This window comes from Hemicordylus capensis, chromosome 17 (genome assembly GCF_027244095.1).
Source record: "Hemicordylus capensis ecotype Gifberg chromosome 17, rHemCap1.1.pri, whole genome shotgun sequence".
NCBI classification, from domain to species: domain Eukaryota; kingdom Metazoa; phylum Chordata; class Lepidosauria; order Squamata; family Cordylidae; genus Hemicordylus; species Hemicordylus capensis.
The window spans coordinates 14,455,780-14,474,081 of NC_069673.1; the positions used below are offsets into that span (position 1 = coordinate 14,455,780).

Below are 18,302 nucleotides of genomic sequence, written 5' to 3' on the forward strand. Positions count from 1 at the left end.
GTGGATTTAGGATGACCCTATTTCTGTTTTGCAGACTTGAGCGTTGGACTTCCTTGGGAAACTCTGTTTGCCCAGGTGAGGTTTTTTGGTCCATTTATGTGAATTCAATTCTTACCCATTTCTTGCTTGAAAGACATGGATTGCATGTGCTTGCCCATGCCTGGGGCTTTTTCAGATGGCGACCACATGCAATTTGGGTTCCTCCCTCTGTACTGGAACCTTGCCCGATTTATGTCCAGGATTAAAAAAAATCCTCTTTTTACATTGGAGTATCTGTTATGCCCCGAACTTGCAGTAAACCCGAGTAAAGCCTGTTGTCCGAAAAGCCTCCTGGAGAGGTGTGGAACTACCCCCCCCAACCTCAGTTTGGCAAATCTTAGTTAAATTCTTTTTTTAAAAGACCTCCTGCATCTAATTTTGCATTAGGTGAAATCTGGCAGGAGCTGGAGCCATCGGAACTCCCTCCCTACCCTGGAGAAATTTGACTCATCTCAGCATGAACAGGCTCCGTGTGAGGCCTGCTTGTGGTACAACACCTGGTCCCTCCTGCTAGAGCTCCATGAAGCTTTAAATAGTGTGCCTGGCTGTGTCCGAGTAATAATAATAATAACAACAATTCAGCAAAATGCCATAACAAAATGTGCAGGGTGGAAGAGAAGGAAAATTTTCCAATTGGACAATAGATTTAGCTCTTGATCTCCTGGCCACCAAAGTGAATAAGGAAAGCACCAAGGTTACATAACTTTTGGAATCGGGAAAACCTACAAATTCACTTGGCGTGAGCAAGTTTTTTCTTCAGATTGGACTGTTGTGGGAATTTATCCCGCAGGTACTTGTGTCCAGAGTTACAACTTTGGTCATTTTGCTGAAGGTAGGTCAAGATTCCTTGCAGCGTAGTTAACTTGTTTTTCATACTCCTCCCAAAATATAGATCATTATAGTCTATATTTAAGAAGAGTAGCTGCCCATGTGGTTTGTCATAAACACTTTTTACTGGCCTGAATTTGGGGAGGCCACATCCGTGTGCTGGAGTACCGTGAGCACCAAGTATAGGGGACCTCAAATTATTAGCTGTAAAAAAAGATATTTATATTGTCAAAAGGCAGTTGCTTCTTTTACCACTGAGAAGGGCACTCTGGCTGTAAGCCAGTTGTAGAAATTGTAGCTGACAAATCTTCTGCCTCTTAATCAGCTAATCAAAGAATGAAATAATGTATTCGTCTGTTTAAACTTTTTAAAATTAACAACTTCCAGCCAGATCCTTTTTTGAGCTACAGAAGGAAGTTATACATGTGTTGATTTACAGAACAACATACGCAAATTACAGCTCAGAGGAATTTACAATCTAAATTTATGTTCATGGGCAAATTGGCATTGCCAGCCATTAAAATATGCCCTCATTGCTTAATAGGTGGAGAAAGAAATTGACCAACGAAAAATCTTCTGACTTCATGCTTGCAGCTTTCGTTGTCACTTAATGCAAACTAATAGCCTGTTAACACACTCCAAAAACTTGTTTTGGTCTCTCTCAGCAGGTTCTTCAAAAGGTAGGAGTGTGTTTATTTTTGGCCACTCCTTTTAATGTGCTAAAAGATTTACAATTTAGATGCGTGCATTAAATCTGGAGAATGAATTGTGGCTTGGGAGGGTGAGAGCAGAATGCTGAACAGCTGAAGCCACAGATCTTCTCTCCAAGAACCTTCCTTTGGGCTGAGTTGGGATCCAGGAAAGATGCAGGCCCCAGATACAGTAGCTCTGAGAGTAAAGGGGTCAGGACTCTGGATAGCTCCAGGGAGGAAGGCAAGAGAGCTAGGCACAAATACACAGAGAGGTGTTTCTCCAGCAGAAGCCTGCCTGCCTGCCTGTTGGTTTTATAGCTGCTGCCCCTGTAGAGGGGGTTGTCCATGCCCCTCCTTTGCGGGGAGACTCCCTTGATCAAAGGGGCTGTGCCTCATTTTCTGGCTCTGGTGGTGGTGAGGGATCCTTTTTTGGACTGGTGAGTCCTTGAGGGACTCTTCCAAGTCATTGGATGAAGGCAGGGCCTGCAAATGGGAGATCACTCCACTAAAATGCTCCTTCATAAACAAGAAAAAGGATGGGGAGGGGGGAAGGATCCTGAACAGCTAACTGAGAAGGGAGGTACCTTCTTGAAAGTGGTGAGTCTCTCATTTAGCAGGGGGAGAGCAACTGGCCCTATCCAGCCCCGGCACAGCATCCCTCCAGGGGCTGTTGCTGGGATCTCGTGGGTGTATGTGCGTGTGTTTTAGGACTGTGAGCCCCTTGAGGACAGGGAACCATCTTCTTATTACTTTTCTTTGAGAACTTTTTTTTTTTGAAAAGCAGTATATAAATAATAGCATTAAGTAAGTAAGGGCCATGTCTTTGGGTTGTGATGAGGTGTTGGCTTAGGTTCCCCCAATATTTCTGGTTTAAGGGATGCACAGGTGTGGGCTCACCCATAGGGTCTTGCCACCCTGTTGTATCCACTATCCTCCTGGTCCTCGATCACCGAGGCCAGATGAACCTCTGTTGCATCTGGACTGTGAGTGTAGAACCAGAATGGCATACTCAGCCCTCAACCAGGCTTCAAAACAATCACCACTCACTTACTCTCCTAGGGTGAGTCAGAAATGCTTCCCAGGCGATCAGGCACAAAAATAGATCTTGATCTCCTTGAAATCTCCCAGAGAGTGCTGAATGGCTTACTCTGGTTGGTCTAAATCAGGGCTGCTCAACTTTGGCCTTCCTGCAGAAGCTGGCCTACAACTCCCATAATTCCTGGCCACTGTGGCTGGGGATTATGGGAGTTGTAGTCCAAAAACAGCTGGGGGGAGGGGCTAAATTGAGCAGGCCTGGTCTAAATCCCTTTTAGCACTACAGGGGGAACAGCTAATTCAAGTGAGATTGTGTGTGTATGTGTGTGTGTCCAGGAGTAGCATATTTTGAATTTGCAGCTGTACCCCAAATCGATTGCCAGATGTAAGACATTCATTGTCTGGACTGTCCTTCCTGGATTGTCCGCAGTAACAAATACTTTAGACTTTTCTCACAGGATGAGCTACAATGGAGGCCTAGTTCTCAGTGAGGTGGTACGCCTGTGCCTGGACTATACCACTTCAAACTGCAGGTGGGAGATCACTCCATTCAATGTTCTTTCCTAAAGAAAGAACCCTGCATATAGATTAGCACCTCAGATCTAAAAGAGGCACGTTTCATTGCCTTCAAAGCAGCCCGCAATTGATTTAATAAGACAGGATATTCAAGGCCATTGTTCCAAAGATCTCGGATACAATCAATATCAATCTTATCAATATATGTATCTGTAAGTTTCTGATAGAGCAAGGTTACAGGCTTAAGTGCATCTAATAGATGTTCCAGTTCTAATAATAAAAATGGATCTCAAAATGCAGCTAATGCAGCAGAAACCTTTATTCCGCATTTATTAGACACCTCAGAGAATGTTTAACAAGGGATGGCTGCAGGCTGCTACGTGTTAGACGTCTTAGAGGTGTAATCTGTATGAGGATACTCTTATGCATATGCTTTGGTCCTGTCCAGTTACCGTTGCTTTGGCTTCAAATTCACAAGGCAGTTAATATGGCATTGCAGTTATCATTGGCTGCTGAGGACGTTCACGTTTTGTTGGGGTATATCCCCAGCATATGGAATCTAGCATTACATCAAGAATTGTGGACTATTTGTGCTTGGGGGTGGGGGGGTGGGGTCGTCAGAAGGAATATAATATAACATTCGAAGGACAAATTAACCCCTGAATTGCAGCTTTGGATCACTGATATGTGTTCCTTGTTAGCATTTGATCTGGATTGTTTTTGTCGGCAAGATAAAGAAGAGGAATCTTCAGATCTGGTCAAACTTTAATGAGTTGTTTATGCTTTGAAACATAAGATATATATCTTTGGAGAAGGTGGTTTTCTTCTTCTTTTTCTCCCCCCCCCCCCGCTTTCTCTCCTGCGTCGTATCTTATTGTGTTTAAGCTATGTTTGAGGGACTTTCCTTTTCCTGTAATATTCACATGTATTATTACTATCCTTTATCATGTCTATGCACGATAGTCTTATTGCAATAAAAGGGAAAAAGACAGGGGTGGGGGTTGAGAGATTAGCACCTCAGAGGGAGGAGCCGCAGCCTAGCCTCTCTTTCCCTGACACCCTAGATTTTTACAGGTGGGGACAATTTTACTTTTGTATCGCAATTCCACCCAACTGCCCATCTGAAGTGGGCATTTGTTGTAAACTGCCCTGAGCCATTTTTGGAGGGGTGGTATATAAATCAAATCAAATCAATCAATCAATCAATCATTGTGGTATAGCCCAGACACATGTTTAACAACACTCCGGCAAGAACTAGGCCTGGAGTGGTAGGTACCTCTAAAGCTAGTGTGAAAAATTATTCTCAGGGATTTTTGGGTGCTGAAATGACATAAACAGGGGTAAGGGTCTTGCTCAGAATTTCTTTCTTTTTAAAAGCCAGTATCCTGTTTTTCTCTTATCTGATCTGAAGCAGCTAACGAATCATACCAACACGCACATGCAATGTTTTAAACCAAAAATCCTCAGCATGGTCCCTGAACTACACTTCCCAGAATTCTTTGAGAGCTGTCCTGACGGTTAAACATTCATTTCTGGTCTGCCTATTCCCTTTGCAGTTAGCCTGTCCGTTGTGCACGTCTGTGGTCCCTGTCTGTGTTACGGCTGTTTTCTTCTGTTTTAAAGCAGAGTAAAAAGTGGAAGTGTTCAGGAGCTAGCAAGGATTCGTTGTGTGGGCGGACAGACCATGAATTTACATAGTGGCACTACAATGTCCTCCCTATTACTTTCTCTTCCTTGTGTAATCATTCATATGGTAGTTTGCCTTTTTCTGTTCTTCTCACAACCACTTCGCGAGGTCTGAAAGCCTAGAGAGCTCTTGAGAACTCAATCGCGAGAGGGCAAAAATCTGTGTTAAAAAGCAGACAAGCTTGGGGTAGAATATTCAGGTCAATTTCCCCCACTCTGATTACTCAGACAGGTAAACAGATAGGGCCATAGCTCAGTGGAAGAGCATCTGCTTTGCACGTAGACAGTCCCGGGTTCACTTCCTGGCAGCATCTCCAGGTAGGGCTAAGAGAGACTCCTGCCTGGAACCTGGGAGAGCGGCTGCCAGTCAGTGCAGACAAGGGTCTGGTGGCAGCAAGCATGACTGGCCACCCTGGTTGCATTTGAATGGGAGACTAGAAGTGTGAGCACTGGAAGATCTTCCCCTCAGGGGATAAGGGGGCCACTCTGGGGAAGAGCAGAAGGGTCCCAGTCCCCTCCCTGGCAGCATCTCCAAGAGAGGGCTGAGAGAGATTCCTGCCTGCCACCTGGGAGAAGCCGCTGCCAGTCTGGGAAGAAAATCCTGAGCTAGATGGACCAATGGTGTGACAGCTTCCCATGTTCCTATCCTGAGCTAGATGGATCAAGGGTAGGACTCAGTAAAAGGCAGCTTCCTATGTTTCTAGCTGACTTGTAGCCTGCTGGATAACTGATGCATCTGGCCTAGTCTGTTCTGCTCCCACTGGCATCAGCAATGCCAGGGTTTCAGGAAGTGATTTTTCCCATCACCTACAACCTGATTTTATTTATTTATTTATTTATTTGACAAGCGATCCCAAGGATTGAGTCTGGGACTCTCTGCATGCAGATGCTCTTTGCCTGAGCTCTGACCTCTCCTCCATATGCAGCTGCCAAATACCAAATTAAAGGCCACCAGCTTGGATGGCTTTAAAAGGGGCTTAGACAGATTCATGAGGACGGGTCTATCAATGGCTACTAGCCTGGTGGCTATAGGCCACTTCCAGCCTCAGAGGCAGGATGCCTCTGAATACCAGTTGCAGGGGAGCAACAGCAGGAGAGAGGGCATGCCCTCAGCCCTTGCCTGTGGGCTTTGAAAGGCCTTGGGCCTGATTCAGCAGGGTTGTTCTTCTGCCCTTACATGTTCTTCTGCCCATCTAGCTTAATATTGTCTAACACTGACTGGCAGCAGCATTTCAGACTGAGGAGAGGCTTGCTCAACCCCTCTGGTTGATGCTGCCAGGGGTGAACCCCGGACCTTCTGCCCAAGGAGCCGGTATTCTGGCACTGATTGACGACAGCGCCATCTCTCCGTTGCTGGATGTGGCACTGTGTGATTCTCAGGCTTTTGCAGTCCTGCTTGTTCTGGGTGAGTTTTGTCAAGTTGGTGCCTTTGAATGAGCACGTGCGTCGCGTGAGGTGGAGTGGAGGGAATACCCCAAAGCTGCATCCCATCCGGACACACTTGGGAGTGAATCCCATTCAACTTCGGGAGATGTACAGACAGGATCAAAAAGTCTTGGCTGTCCTCCGAGCTCTCTTGTGATGGGTGGGTTGGAATGACAAGGGTGTGGAATCAGGTTAGACCTTAGTAAGAAATTCCTAATTGGGAATGGCTGTCGGATGGTGGCAGCGATCTGCCCCAGGCAGAGATGGGTTCTCCTTTGCTGGAGGTTGCTAGAGTCTGGACATCTGGACAGGGCTGCAGGAGCAGTTTTCTGCACTGAATGGGGTGGGGCTAGAATACCTCTTAAGGTCCCTTCCAGCATTCTGTGATTAAACAGTCTAGGATCAGGTTGCAGGACTGCCCTCTTAAGCCCATTGATTTAGACGGTGTGAATTATCTTCTGGAATTTACTGAAGGCCAGAAGTGCCTAGGATCTGCTGGAATCCTACAGACGTTTACATGGGTGTTATGTTAGCAGCACGTGTATATATATATAGGCGCCTGCAGTTCAGGCCCAGGGTTGTCTGAATCGCAGCCGCTCCAGTGGAGCTTGGGGAGGGGTTAACCCCCAGGAAAGCGTGTACTGTAAAGAGTAAACAGACTAGCTGGGCAATATTTATTCCGGATTAGCTACTCCGCAGTAAACCCATTGGGGTTAATTTGGTTGAAATCCACCGGTGGCATTCCAGCAGGGACCCCAAGCGCCTCTCCAGGGCCAAGCCGAGGCTGGTAGCTAACTCCGAATTACCAACTCCGCAGCCAGTTAATCCGGAGGCGAAGGGATCTGTGGGAGTGCAACGAGAGGAGGAGCCGCCGCCGCCGGGCCTCCGAGAGCTGGAGCAGGAGCCTGGCGAAAGTTGGCGGCGGCGCGCCCTGGGCGCAGCGCGCTTTTGTGTGTGCGGTGCGGGCAGGGCTGGGCTCCGGAGCGGAGGCGCTGGGGCCGGCGACGACTCTGCCCCCTCTGCGCGGCCGCTCCGGCAGCGGAGGAGGCGACTGTGCCTGCCCGCCCGCCGCTGTTGCTCGTTCGCCTCTCTCCTCCTCCTCCTGCTCTAGTGATGGCGCTGGCGGCGCTGGCTGCTGCGCGTTCTCCTCCCTGGCGAGGCTGCTCGGCGGCCGGGCGGTGTTGAACGCGGCGGCGGCGGCTGGAGCCTGGTCCGGCCCATGCCCCGGGGGGCGGAGGAGCCCGAGCCGCCCACCCGTGCAGCGGCGAGCGGGGGGGAGGCGGCACCGGCGGCGGCGGAGGGCGCTCTGCATTGTGCACCGCGGCGCGGCGGCGGCGGCAGCAGCAGCAGCAGCGAGGGCGGCAGGCAGGCCCGGGAGGAGCCGGACTCGCCTTCCTGCTCGCCCGCGCCGAGCCCCATGAACGAGCCGGGAGGCTCCGGAGCGGCAGAAGAAGGAGGAGGCAGCGGCGGCGGCGGCAGCAACAGCGGAGGAGGACCCGCCGCCGCTTCGCCTTCCGAGGACGCAGCCCCGGCAGCGCAGGTAACAGCAGGCGAAGGCGCCCGGGCGCACCGCATCGCCGCCCCCGCGTTCCATGCGCCCTGGCCGGGGCGGGGGGAGGAGGAGGAGGAAGAAGAAGGGGGGACCCTGCCTTCACCGCCGCCTCCCTCCAGCACGGATTGGCCCCCAGCGGGGCCCCCGGGCGGGCCGAGTCGGGGGGGGGGGGCTCCTGAATCCGAGCCCCGCCGCCCGGTCCCGGTCCCCCCCCTGCCCCGGCAGGATGGGGCCACACAAAAGCGGCCCTCGGAGAGTCTCTCCACACGGCAGCCACAGCAGCAGCCATGTCAGTTTGGCCAATTCACATTTTGCAAAAAATAAAAATGAAAAATGAAAAAAAAAATTCCCACAAATCTCCCAGCCCTTTCTTCGGGCCATCGCTTTCCGCAAAGAGACCCCCGCTCGGCCTCGGGGCCACCCCCTGAGCAGCCTCCCCGAGCTCCTCTCTGTGCGCCCCCAACCTGCGCTTCGCCCCCAGTTCTCATTTTTTGCCTTTCAGGGCCAAGGTTTCTCTTTCTCAATTTTTTTTTTCTAATTTTTTCTCCAAACGGTAGTTTTTTCCTATTAAAACGACGCCACCTAGAGGAGACTATTTCGTAAATAGGAAAAAAAGAGAGAGAAAGAAATTAAAATTGGAGGAAAAAAAAGAAATCTTTCCTATTTCTTTTTTCCCCCAGAAGCAAAACTTTAAGTCCTGGAGATGTTTGGAGTAGTTTAAAATTATTCTCTCTCGTTTTTTTCCTTTTCTGGGTTTGGAAATCTACCCTTGAAACAGCCCAGTGTGGGGTTCTGGTGACTGCCAGCAAAATTTGTTTTAGAGCAGGAGTCTTTTTAATATGCAAATTGAATTAAACTAGAATTTGAATGGAATCGGGTGTTTTTCTGGGGAAAACCAGATGCTGATCCTCAGTCGTGTTTGGAAAGGAAATTATCTTGGAGAAAAGCAGAACATTTCTAGGGAAATGATCAGGTTTGGAGAAGCTGGAAGAATTCTGCTAAAGCAATTAGGAATTGGATGTATTGCAAATTTGAATTGTCTTAACACCCAGGCAGTAAAACAAACACCAATTATGGCTTTGTTTTTATCTCAATTAAAAGTTTGTCTTAAGGTTCTGGTTTTGTGTTTTCCTCCCCAAAAAAGAATCAAAAGGAAATTTCTGTGGACACACCCCAAAATTTGAGGGGGGGGTTTGGTGTGAGGATTTTATGCAAATCTAATTGGAAGCAACCCTGTTTTAAAGGCTAGCGAGAACTGAAATGTCATTGAGGGTTAAATGTAAGATTTCAGTTATTCCTTTTGTTCTGAAATGCCATATATTTTCTGAACCTTGTTTGCTGCAGGCATCATTGAAGCACAATTCTTGCATTTTGTTTTCAATCTTTTTTTTTTTCAACTAAAGGGGGAAGAAACCCCCCTTTGTAGTGGTCTGCCTACACACAACTCTGAATATTCTGAATGTCATCAATACTTCTGTGCAATACTTTCTGTATAAATGTGCCATTATGTTAATCAAGCATGCAAAATAACAAATAGTTTGGAAAAACTGTAGTTGCAAGGGTGTTGTTTTTTTTAAAGGAGGAATAAAATTACAAAACTGCACTGTTCTCTAATGAACTAAAAAATTCCTCCTTTATTTTCTCCTCCTTCCTGTAACTAAATAAGGAAATTTCTCCCCCCCCTCCTCCCACCAACACTTATTACTTTGCATTTTGCAACATAATCTTGTACGATGGTAGCTTATCCTGGGCAGCCCCCAGGAGCTTGAGGTGGCAAGAAAATTGCCTTTTGAGTTTTGTAGTTGAAAAGGAAATTGAGTTTCTTTTTTTCTGGAGAATTTTCAGCCATGCAAATCTCTGGGAAAAGAAGCACTGCAGCTCCTGCGTCTGAGGAGAGAGTGGAAAAAGAACAGGTCAACACTGAATTTGAAAAAAAAAAAAAATCTTCTGAGTCTCCACTTTAAAATGGGAACAAAATATCAAGATGGCCGACTCCACAGCTGCAATAGTGCATCTGAAAAGGGCATTTCTGTGTTGGGAGCACAGAACTCTTTTCTGCAGCTTCCACCCCCTGAACCAAGAACCTCCATTCTGGCAAATGTTTTAGAAAATTTAAAACTTTTTTTTCCCCAGCCTGAATTTAAAATTAAAAAAACAAAAAAATTCAGAATTTCAAGGGGGGGAAACCCCAAAATCCTGAGGAAAAAGTTGATGATTTGTTAATTTTTGTGTAATTGCTCTCTGATTTGAAATTGAATGCTGAATTGAACAGTCGGGTCATTCAGCTGCAAGCAGGAGGGAGGGGGTGTAATTGAAGAGTCGGCTTCTGACCAATCCTGTCCTTCCCCCCTCCTCCACTTTAGTGTGTGTGTGTGTGTGTGTGTGTGTGTGTGTGTGTGTGTGTGTCATTATAGAAGCTTCCAGAACAACAGTAAAACATGCAGTTTTTTTAAAAAAGCACACACACCAACTGACATTCAGTTTTGTTTTATTTTACTTTTTGCAACAGTTAGAAAAATCCTTCTTCCTGGTGACTCTTCCTGCAGGATAAAAGGAGGCCAAAATAATGTTGCTTAAGAACGTTGATTAACCTCATGCAAGAAATTCAGCTTGCCACATTTGGGCATTGCGCATATTTTGCTGGGTTTCCATTGGACCAAGCAAGCTCTGGTTACTGGTTTATTTATGGTTTCCTACCATGGTGCCTGGATCATCCCTGGCCCTATCGTCAAAACAATTTTAAGATGATATGGGAGCAGTCCTCAAATTTCAGATTTTCTTTCTTTTAAAAAAAATTTAATTTTGTGCTTTGTGACGGGAGACTTTGGTTTTGCTCACCGTTGCATCTTGGAAGGTCTACGGGCGTTTTTTAGTGTTAGGGAAGGAGAGAGATTTATCACCGACCTTGGGATGTTGATCAACCCGGAGCAATTTTATTTTGATTTGGAGTAAAGGATACCCTCAATGTGTTGGTGCGTTGACAAAGAGGCTGAATTACGCTTGTAGAAGATTGTGCAATGGGGAATTTAAGTTTGGAAAATGGCCGGGCACCATTTGTAGCTGGGTCTGTGCACGAAACTACTAGTGGCGTATATGTGTTTGTGGGGGACTGCTTTCTATCAATATTCACCTAGCTCTCCTAACATTTTAACGTCTTAAAAAAGCCGGCTGCTGTGAGGACAGATCGCCAACTGGAGGTCCCCAGGCCAAACCCGGCTCCTCCGGAAATGGTGCCGCCGGGGCCCTTGAAAAAGGGAAGTGATGTTTGGATAGAGAATGGTGGTTTAGCCACCTGACTCACTACTGTCCATTTTAGAGATGGCACTGTTGAGTCCTTGGCCCCTCCCTGGTAAAATGAGTTGCCAACCAGGCCTCTTGCATGCGGTTGGCTTAATTAAAAAATAAATAAATGGGTTGGCTTCTTCCAAAGCACCACTTCAGTTGAAGCTCCCGCCTTGGGGGTGAAGCTGTAATTAATGTTTCATGTTTGAGGCATCCATTGTCACCATGGACTTTAATCTGGCCAGGTGATACGATTAAGAGCTCAACTAAGAGACAGGTTGTCCATGGTTTGAGTCTTACCCATGACATGCTGTTCTCTTTCAACATCAGCCTTATTATTATTTTTATTTAATTTTTATTTAATTTTTTATTTTATTTTATTTTATTTTATTTTATTTTATTTTATTTTATTTTATTTTTATTCCTGTGACAAGCTGTTCTCTCTCTACCTTAGTTTTTAATAATAATATTAATAATATAATATGCTAAGGTAGAGAGAACAGCTTGCCACAGGTGGAATAATAATAATAATAATAATTGTTATTATTATTATTATTATTATTTTATTATTAATATAATGAAGATATTTATCTTTTCTGTCCTCTAAGAAGTGCAGAATGGCCTCCCCTCCCATATAATCTTCACAACAACCCTGTGAGGTAGGTTAGGCAGAGAGAGAGAGTGACCGGTCCAGGGCTGCCCCCATAATTTCTGTGGCTATGTGGGAACTGAGTCCTGGTCTCCCCAGTTCTAGATCAACACTCCAGTACACCACCCTGGCTGTCAATTTGGAGCTAATAGGCTTACCTCACTGGCTTGTTTTTAAGAATTCCTCAGGTGTATATGATTTTATGAGCATTCTGATGTTCCCCATATAATTGCTAATATGATTAGAAATGCTTGACTAACAAGCAGAAGGTAGCCAGTTCAAATCCCCACTGGTACTTTATTGGGCAGCCGCAATATAGGAAGATGCTGAAAAGCATCATCTCATACTGCGCGGGAGGAGGCCATGGGAAACTCCTCCTGTGTTTTACCAAGAAAACTACCGGGCTCTGTGGGCGCCAGGAGTCGAAATTGACTTGACGGCACATTTTAATGGTATTGGCAGTGCTGGCAATCTTAGTAATAGTATCGACAACATTAATAGCTGTATTTAGTGGTGGTGTTTTTATAGCTGTAGCATGGTCCTCCCCCCCCCCCATAGTGAATGAACTTCAGTTTCATTTTTGCATTTTACATCTCATCTCCCGTCCAAGGAGTGCTGCTCGGCCTGTGTTATCCTCACAACAGCCCTGCCAGGTGGGCCAAAGAGAGATAGCTTTTGCACACATGGAATTGACCAAAGCTACCCATTCAGATTCAGTTCAGGTCTTCCATCAGCAATATTCTGTCTGCTGTGTTGGTATTCCTCAAAACAGTGTTTTTGGGAGCCCTGAAGCCAGAGAGATTGACAATATAAAGGCTGGTCTAATCCAGTCTCCTGTTTTCCACAGCGGTTAAAGGATTTCTCCGGGATGCCCATAAGGATGGCATGGGCATTAGCATTTCCCTGCTGTTGCCTGGTATCCTGAGGGAGGCTGCCTCTGAACATGGAGGCTTCATTCCTAACTATTGATTATCAGACCATAGGAAGAGTCCTGCTGCACCGCACCACAGGGTCTGATCTAGCTTCCTGCTTCTCACAATGGGCAACCAAGGAGCCAGCATAGCGTAGTGGCTAGAGTGTCAGACTAGAACCAGGAAGACCTGAGTTCAAATCCTCATTCCGACCATGGAACTCACTGGGTGACTCTGGGCCAGTCATGTATCTCTCGGCCTAACCCACCTCACAGGGTTGTTGTGAGGGTAAGCAAACATAACTATGTACACTGCTCTGAGCTCCTTGGAGGAAAAGCGGGATATAAATGTAAAAATAAATAAAAATAAAATTAAAAAACCAGATGTCTCTGGGTAGGGACACGCCTAGGGAGTTGGTATTCAAAGGTAGAGCGCCTCAGAATGTGGAGGTTCAGTGTAGGTCTCCTGGCTAATCGCTGTTGACAGTCCTCAGAATTGCTGCTGTTCTGCCCTGCTGGATCAGAACAAACACCCTAGTTAGCTGAATACCTCTGGGGAGCCCTGAGGGTGGCATATACTGTATGGTCCCTTCACCCTCCCTTTCATGCTCCTAGGTCCTGTGAGGTAGGCCAGGCTGAGAACATCTGGCCCGAGGTCAGCCACTGTGCTTCATGAGTGATCGGAATTCGAACCCAGGTCTCTGCCGTCCTGTTCTCCGTGCTTTAATCACTACACTCTGGCTGTAAGATATGCAGCCCCACAGTGCCTTGGAGACTCTGCATTCTAAAATTCACTGAGTCGTGCAAATTGCTATTTTTTCCCCCTTGCATGAAAAAGGGTTTAAAACCTTTTGAAAACAAATTTCCAAGGCAGAAATAATTTCAAAATGAGAAGCGGTTTTTGTTTTAGTTTTTGTTTCCAGCATGGAAAGCTCAGGGCCACCTCGTTGACAGGCAACGTACATTTTATGTACAGGCAACATGAGTTTATCATTGCTTGAGTTCAAACGATACTGAATATTTCTTTCCCATTCCTGGAGGACTGGAAAAATCTATTTTTGAAAAAAGGTAGTTTTCCATCGCTTGGCTGTCCTTGCCCCGGGGTTTTCACTGCTTTATAACTGGGCAGATGGAAAGTACCCAAGTGTTGAATTTTGACTTCTTTTCTGGCTCTGTCAGTTGCTGGAGCTTCAACAGGCAGGCAGGCAGGCAGCAACCACGTCTCCGAAATAATTGCTTCTGGCATGTTGGAATTGCAGGTGACGTTCACTACCTGGCTACTAACCTGCACGGCTTAAACAAAATAGCTAGAAACGTGTGCGGAGGGCAGATTGATTGATGGCTATTAGCCTTGGGCACTAGACCTCCATGTTTAGGGGTAGTCTATCTCAGACTGTCAGATGCTGCAGACTAACTGGGGTGGCCAGTGGCCTTCATGTCCCACTTGTGAGCTTCCCAGAAACTTCTGGCTGGCTACAGAATTTTTGACTAAAGGCTCTTTGGTGTGATCTGATGGGACAGTGCTTAAATATTTTAAAGCCTCAGGACTAATGGCCTCTTTGACCCACTGCAGCTGTGCAGACCATCTGAGGAAAGTTCCCAGCCCAGGTGCCCACATAAAGCTATGCAAACGGGCTCCCCAAATACTGACTTCTCCAATTCGTATTTGTCACCCGCAGTTGAAATTTGCTAATTTGGAGGCAGGATTTGGAAATTTCAGGCATCCCCGTTGTGGCACGTGCAAACGTGGGTTCTGCCCATTGTGGAGAGATTCAGAAGAAAGCTTGGACTCCCAGAAATTGAGATACCTCCCTGGCCATTTGCATTGAAGCAACTTGTGGCAAGTCCCTTGCTAGCCTTTCTCACGTTTCCAGTAGAGCCCTGTGGTTGTCTTTGGTAGAATACAGGAGGGATTTACCATTGCTGCCTCCTGCGCAGTATGAGATGATGTCTTTCAGCATTCCTATATCGCTGCTGCCCAATATAAGTGTTCCCCATACATACCAGTGGGGATTTGAACTGGCAACCTCTGGCTTGATAATCAAGTCATTTCCCTGTTGTGCCCTGCAAAATAGGTTGCTGAAACCTATTTTTCAGGTGGAGGCTCAAGGCAGAGTGTGGATGAATTGCCCAGGGCCGTGGAATAAGTCAGTGGCAGAGACGGGATGTGGATTCAGGTTTCTTGGGGCTGCATGTAATGCCCTCTTGTGGAAAGAAACGAATGAACTTCTCCTAAAAAGCAGTGCGAACCTGGCTGTTTTAAGTTGAGCTTGCTGCGTAATTTGCACATGAGATGTTGGTATCCATATCCAGACGTTGTGCTCAATCCAAGTACAATCTGTGTATGCTCATGAAGTTATTCAGACATTATGTTCAACACATGCTTAGTCCGCGCTTTACCTGTATCCTGCATTCGCTGCATCCTGCACCCAAGTTCACGTCAAAATGGACACACATTCGCACAAAGACATGGATGTGTGTATAGACCCCTTTATGCATGGACCCCGGCACAGGGCACAGCACAGACTTGGAAATGTAAATATTAAGCATGGGGACAGAATTGTCTTTATCGTATGCATGTACTCCTTGGAGAGTCCAGATTGGTCAAGTCTACTTTCAGTGGTACTATTCTGTGTAATGTTTGAATAGCGCTCATTGAATAGCGTCAGGGTCAAGGGCCCAGTCTGGAGCAGCCAGAAAGTCCGGGTTTGGCCACCTTAAAGAGGTCCCACCTCCAGTTTAGGTTGGCAGTTGATGATGGTCTTCTTCTCCATCTTGCGTATGGCTGGGATCATTGGCTGGAGCTGTCTGTGCTCTGAGCATCTCTTGGAAACGACTATGGACTAGACTGTTGGTCCATCTAGCTTAGCACGGTGTACACTAGCTGGCAGCAGCGTGCCAGGATTTTAGGCAGGGCTCTTTCCAAGTCTGACTTGGAGATGCTGCCAGGGGGAGCCGTCAGTGCTCCTGAGGATCTCACTCCGTTGAAAAGCACTGTCCAACTAGACAAGAAATTATCAAACTGGATCAGTAAAAATATAACTATGAATCTCAATAAAACTAATACAAAATGGTGATTGAGATACTCTCCATATTAAGTCCAGTAGTTCATTTCAAAATCGTCCATTAAATGGGAGAAGTGTGGATGAGTATTCCCAGGGTTGTGTTCTAGTGATCTTGTGCTGTCGATTGAGTGAGGTATCTGATCCATGCGACATACCCAGTCCTCATCCAGCAACTAGAACCCGTATGTGTATTGCACATGTAATACGGAGAGTATCTCAATAACCATTTTGTATTAGTTTTATTGAGATTTATAGGTATATTTTTACTGATCCAGTTTTATCATTTCTTGCATAGTTGGACAGTGTTTTTAAACCATGACGTTTTTATTTTTATTGTATTAAAATATTCTTATATAATATTTGGATACTTTTTTTTGATGCGCTGACATATTGCTGAATCCAAGCAGGGTTTTGTTTTCTTACTTTTTTTTTTCATTTTAAATTTTTATTGGATTTTACAATAGCTTTTCTATTCAAATTGCATTCTAATTTCTACACATAAGTGAATATTGAATTCCTGCTTACCTGTCTGCGTGGTTCACAGTAACTATACGTAGAAACCATTGCTATAATAATTCAAAATATACATACTCCACAATACTACTTGGTTTTACCCAACCCAACCTGCTATTATTACTATATTTCAAACCCTACTGAAAAGTCCCTATTAGAAAAATTATTCTTTAAGTAAAGCAAAAAATGGTTCCCAGTCTTCTTTAAAACATTGCAAATTTTTGTCTCTTATAAGTGCTGTAAGCTTTGCCATCTTGGCATATTCCAAAAATTTTATCAACCAGTCTTCTTTTGAGGGCATTTTAGTGTCTTTCTGTTTTTGTGTATATACTATCCTGGCCGCCGTGGTTGCATACATTAAAAATGTTGAATTTCTTCTGGAGAACTCTCTTTCAGTTATTCCCGGCAGGAAATATTCTGGCCTCTAAAGAAATGTCACTTTAAAGATTTTCTTCAGCTCATTGTATATCATATCCCAAAGGCCTTTGCCTTCCCACATGACCACCACATATGGGAAAAAGTTCCTTCACATTCTCCACATTTCCAACATTTGTTTGAAACATTTTTATAGATCAACGCTATTTTTTTTGGTGTCAGATACCACCTATACATCACCTTATAATAATTTTATTTTCTACTATAACATGCAGTAAACTTGAAATCAGTTTTCCATAATTTTTCCCAAGCAGCCATATCTATATTATGACCCACATCTTGAGCCCTTTTTATCATACTCGTTTTGACCACTTCATCTCTTGTCTCCTCCAAAAGCAACAACTTCTACATCTTAGAGACTAATCTTGCATCATTTTCACACAGCTCCTTCTCAAAATTCGACATTTGAGCCACAAACCCAACCTTAAGATCCTTTTTATAAATTTCATTTAACTGATGATACTGAAACCAATTACTAACCAAATTGTGTACTTCATTTAATTTTTTTAATTGACAGCCCTTCTCTTGAAAATATAACAAATCCCTGTAAGTACCCCATTCAGATTGCATATTTATCTCCTTACGTGCCAAAGCCTCAATTGCGGATACCCATAGTGGAGTTTTACACGCCAGCCATTTTTTAAATGTTGCCCGTACTCCCATCAGACTCCTTCTTACATAGTGAATGAAGGGTTTTGTTTTCTTTTGACTCTGAATAAGGCCGTGGGCTGTGGGCGCTCCTGATGACCCTAGGAAGCTGTCTTCTGCTGAGTCAGACGATTGGTCCATCTAGAGCAGTCTTGTCTGCTCTGACAGGCAGCTGCTCGAGATCCTTGCAACGTGAACCTTTTTGCAGGCTTTTGCTGGCTTCCTTCATTTGGGTTCCTTCTTCGTGAGACCACATTGGTAGAAGGAAATCTTCTACTGAAGGAGCAGTGGTGTCGGGGTGGGTATTTTTCTGCAGAACATTTCCCATACAGGAAAGCTATTTCCACTGCTTTCTTTTTTTTCTGCAGAACATTATCCGTTTCTAGAACTGCCATGGATGAATGGGAACGTACCAGCGGAAGTGGGCAGTTCCCAGCAGTCTGGCGGGGGGTGATGGGCGTTGTAGTCTAGCCACAGCCAGAGAGCCTCCGGTTGGCTTCCTCCGGTTGAGGGCACTGGGATATTTCCCAGTCTAACATTTCCGGAAGAGCTGCTTTGCTAGTTCCCAGCCGGCGTCCACTTCGGAAGGGCCCTCCCGGCTTCTTTGCACCCCCCTGCCTTCCAGCGCCCACCTGCGGACCTTCCTGCCTTCCTCTTTCTTGGCCACTCCCAGCCTCCCCAGAACATTCCCAGCTCAGGCCTCTGAACCTGCCACTCGAGCAGGCCTTGCGAGGGACAGAGCCTGCTGCTGGCCAGATTCTCGCTCCTCCAGCCTTTACTGCAAGGCTTTACTATGAGTTTGAATTCCCCCCCCCCAAAAAAAACAACGCAAAAAATGGATTTTTAAACCTAATGGCACAGTGGGGAAGTAGCTTGCCTAGGGAGCAAGAGGTTGCCAGTTCGAATCCCTGCTGGTATGTTTCCCAGGCTGTGGGAAACTCCTCTATCGGGCAGCAGCAGTGATCTTGGAAGATGCTGAAAGGCATCATTATCTCACACTGTGTGGGAAGCGGCAATGGTCAACCCC

The 18,302-nt window shown here is 45.8% G+C and overlaps 1 protein-coding gene across 17 annotated transcripts in view; it reads left to right on the forward strand.

The window, feature by feature from the left end:
- The first annotated feature begins 7,042 nt into the window (after window positions 1-7,042).
- ZNF618 (zinc finger protein 618) overlaps window positions 7,043-18,302 on the forward strand; it is a 60,497-nt gene continuing 49,237 nt past the window's right edge. For 3 of the 17 annotated variants that reach the window (XM_053282235.1, XM_053282243.1, XM_053282239.1), the window contains exon 1: window positions 7,043-7,761. In XM_053282235.1, the coding sequence (XP_053138210.1) occupies window positions 7,441-7,761 (321 nt within the window). In that variant the 5' untranslated portion in view covers window positions 7,043-7,440. The remainder of the gene's footprint in view (window positions 7,762-18,302) is intronic. The other 14 variants (XM_053282246.1, XM_053282248.1, XM_053282247.1 and 11 more) reach the window with 9 other exon arrangements.